This window comes from Limulus polyphemus, unplaced genomic scaffold, assembly GCF_000517525.1.
Source record: "Limulus polyphemus unplaced genomic scaffold, Limulus_polyphemus-2.1.2 Scaffold2538, whole genome shotgun sequence".
Taxonomy (NCBI): Eukaryota; Metazoa; Arthropoda; class Merostomata; order Xiphosura; family Limulidae; genus Limulus; species Limulus polyphemus.
The window spans coordinates 65764-69516 of NW_013668148.1; the positions used below are offsets into that span (position 1 = coordinate 65764).

Here is a 3753-nt window from a genome sequence, read left to right on the forward strand (position 1 = left end):
CATGTTGTAGCACAAGATAATTAGTGTGCGGACCATTTTCATTCATATCGTGCTCTGTGTACACAAATTAGTCAGCATAAATCAGTTAAATGACGAAAAATTAGGTGTATATTTGCTTGTGACCACTCATTATATATATATATATATATATGTGTGTGTGTGTGTATGTATGTATGTATATATATATATGTGTGTGTGTGTGTGTATGTATGTATGTGTGTGTGTGTGTGTGTGTAAGATAGATTTTAGCTTTCTCATATATTACTTCATGAAGACCATCTGCAAAAACAAAATGTTTACTTTTGTGTTTGCAAATCTTGTAATATAACATATGAAGTCAATAATATAACAAGCAGAAATTTGTAATACTATAGTTATCGATGTATATTTCTGTCTTTCCCCAAACGACGCTTTCTCGAACTGGCGTATTACTCTGCTTTCAGACACTGTGCAACGGGTATAAAACTCCGGGAACGATGACATGACGTACTAGTCTTTCAGTTGACGTGGTCGGAAGCGGGTAAGGTATTCTACAACTATTAATTTAAAGGAACTTCATGTATAAGGATTTTACGTTACTATTTCATGAACTGACCACACATATTATTTTGTCTGGGGACAGTGTTTATTTTTTTTCTTTACAACTGACCACAGACATTATTTTGCGAAAGTTCGGGGACAGTGTTTAATTTTTTACACCACGAAATGGCAGAGCCTGAATTAGCAAAAATGCTAGCTCGTCGTCAGGCCATCAATGAGTACACCATTAGTCCGGAAAACGAACGTGTTTGTTCGTTTAACCCTTACAAAGAATTCGCAGAATTCTCGAGAAAAGAAATCAAAGAATACGAAAAAATGTTTAAAAAGTGAGTATCATAAAATGTTTCTGTTTAAATAGTGTTGTGACAGAAAATCTCTAAATCTAAGTTTTAAAAGTATAAGTTAACTCGTTAAACCCAAGCTAAGAAGTGTTTATTTACCACGATTACTTGACGTTAGTTAATAGTACTGACTTCAGTTCAACTTGAGAATAAAACTGCTTAGCTGTCATTTTCAGTTGTTTTGTTCATATGTTTCATGGTTAAAACACACTTGATCTTTTCTCCTGCATCAAAAATATATTAATTACAATAATCCCAAAAGATCCATTCGACGTAAGTGACACCTTGCACAATATTATTGAATAGAAATGTTTTTTAGTCTTGGTTGAATATTCTGTGATTGCAATGTTGTCAACTCTACAAACCGTGAAATGTCGCTATTTACGTTCTAAAGGCGTCTTGTCGCTAAATAAAATCTCCATAAAATTCAATGAAGAGTATAAAAACTTATACAATTCTAAATATATTTTCGTTACCATGAGGAGATACTCCTAAAATAATATCATAAAATTTCTATATTTACTAAACACTGAAAATGTTCTTTGAGTGTAAGTCGCATTCTAACAGATGTTTGTCATAGTTTCAAGGGCATACCTAAATCTCCATAGTGCTCTCGTCCCAGTAACACTTCCCTTCTTTGTGTTGCAAGCAATATGTTCATTTTTTTAAATTTGGATGTTAGCTAGAGGGTGCATGACGTTAAATTGGACTTAGAATACATAGAACGTTCGGAAATATAGAGACTTTGCAAAGTGTCTAGAAACAAGGCCACGTTATAAATACAAGAATCTGCGAGAAGTGAGTCAGTTTAGTTCAGTGATGTATTTAGATCAACACTAACTATTCGCGTATATTCAGTTGCTCGATCGATTAGGCGTAAAATTGTAAAAATAAGTTTTTATTTTTACTTTGATAATAGTATTACTATTATTATGGTATTTCCTTAGGCCTACAACTTACAACAGTGTACAAGTGAAGGCAGCTCGTAGAAACGTTAAAGAAGAAATAAACTAATCTGTTATCGTTACGTGGACTGGACCTCGGATTATTAATAAACTAATCTGTTATCGTTACGTGGACTGGACCTCGGATTATTAATAAACTAATCTGTTATCGTTACGTGGACTGGACCTCGGATTATTAATAAACTAATCTGTTATCGTTACGTGGACTGGACCTCGGATTAATTTCAACAAATAATTTAAAAGAAACCACCCAACGAAATAACAGTACTAGGATATGTGGATGTAAATAGTACTTAATTACTGGTTCTTGGCTTAGGCTGACAACTGCTACTAGATGGCTGTGTTGCTTTAAAAAGCAGGCTACCGTTATTTATATTAGTTTTATAACACTAACAGAGTGTATGAAATTATGAAAAAACAAATACACGCTACCGCTTTTCGCACGATGTTTCGGTAACAGCCTGTATGCAGTTACAACGTACACTAATACACATGTCGCTCATCGTCTCAAGTCTCGGGTTGGGTGCACAACGTACTAACTGATGAACTGTATGTGCATTATTGAGCTGCTTGTGAGTGACTTTTGTGACTATAAATGTCACCAAATATGTGGCTAAGGGAACCCAAAAGTAGCTAGATTTGTCGCTAGGGGAACTCAAAAATGGCTAGATTTAACGACAAAACCACAAGTTGGCAACACTGCAAGTTCACTGTACATCAAGGGTCGACGTTTGTTAGTTTAAACTCCTAAATAGTATTGGTCATTCTGTGCTTATGGTCAGTGTTTTCATCTTTTGGTACTACTTGTGTTCGTTGCTCGTCTAATCAACAGCAATTTCTGGGAGCCGTGCGCTTCTAGAATAACTATCGTGCGGCATCTGAATATATAGTATTAATACACTTAACGTACTACTAAAATAACTATCGTGCGGCATCCAAATATATAGTATTAATACTGATAACGCACTACTAGAATAACTATCGTGCGGCATGTGTATATATAGTATTAATACTGATAACGCACTACTAAAATAACTATCGTGCGGCATCCGAATATATAGTATTAATACTGATAACGCACTACTAAAATAACTATCGTGCGGTATCCGAATATATAGTATTAATACTGATAACGCACTAATACACATGCCGCACGATAGTTATTCTGGGTTATCAGTATTAATACTATATTTTTGATTTATTATATTTGTACCAACTGATAAATGGTAGAGCGATGTCTCAACAAAACCTGATAAACAAATCATCGCATCCATACTACACCCTGTAGTACTTGACTTTTCAGTTCTGTTTAACTTGTCATAATTATTCGCGGTTTTCATTTCAGTAATTTACTAGCCCCTTAAAAAAACGTCCTTAATACTAATAGGTTAAACTTTCCTGAGATACCCTTAGAATAGCATACTGCCTCGTATTAATCATCATTACTATAGAACGCGTGGTTCAAAGTTTAAGAACAGTCAAAGTGAAATAAATCAACTAGGTGGTGAAAGGTACCGTGAAATCTCAGCCTTTCGCGCATGCGCACCTATTAATTTTGTGTTATTGTATGTGAAAGATGAAAAACGCACATAAACGTTGACGTATTGCAAAATAATTTTTGATTTATTAAACAATAAGCACAGGTCCCCCCCCCCAAATTGTTTCGGTGGCAGGGTTACCAGGTACTTGTCTCAAACTACACCTACTGGTCAGTAAGATCCCCTACTTACTGCTGTTTTCATCAATTTTCCACCCACCACGAACATGTGTGATGAATTGCTCAAGAATGAGAATGAAAAACTTTTATTATTTTATTATATATTTTATTATTATTTTATTATATATAGACTGTTATTAAGTGTACCTTACATGGTTGTGTAATGAATGAATAGTTATCAATGCAAAAT

At 34.4% G+C, this 3753-nt stretch overlaps 1 protein-coding gene across 2 annotated transcripts in view; it reads left to right on the plus strand.

Annotated features, from left to right (window-relative positions):
- Positions 1 to 516: 516 nt before the first annotated feature.
- LOC106467237 (EF-hand domain-containing protein D2-like) overlaps positions 517 to 3753 on the plus strand; it is a 14795-nt gene continuing 11558 nt past the window's right edge. The window contains exon 1 of one of the 2 annotated variants that reach the window (XM_022395371.1): positions 517 to 870. In XM_022395371.1, the coding sequence (XP_022251079.1) occupies positions 755 to 870 (116 nt within the window). In that variant the 5' untranslated portion in view covers positions 517 to 754. The remainder of the gene's footprint in view (positions 871 to 3753) is intronic. The other variant, XM_013927566.2, reaches the window with a different exon arrangement.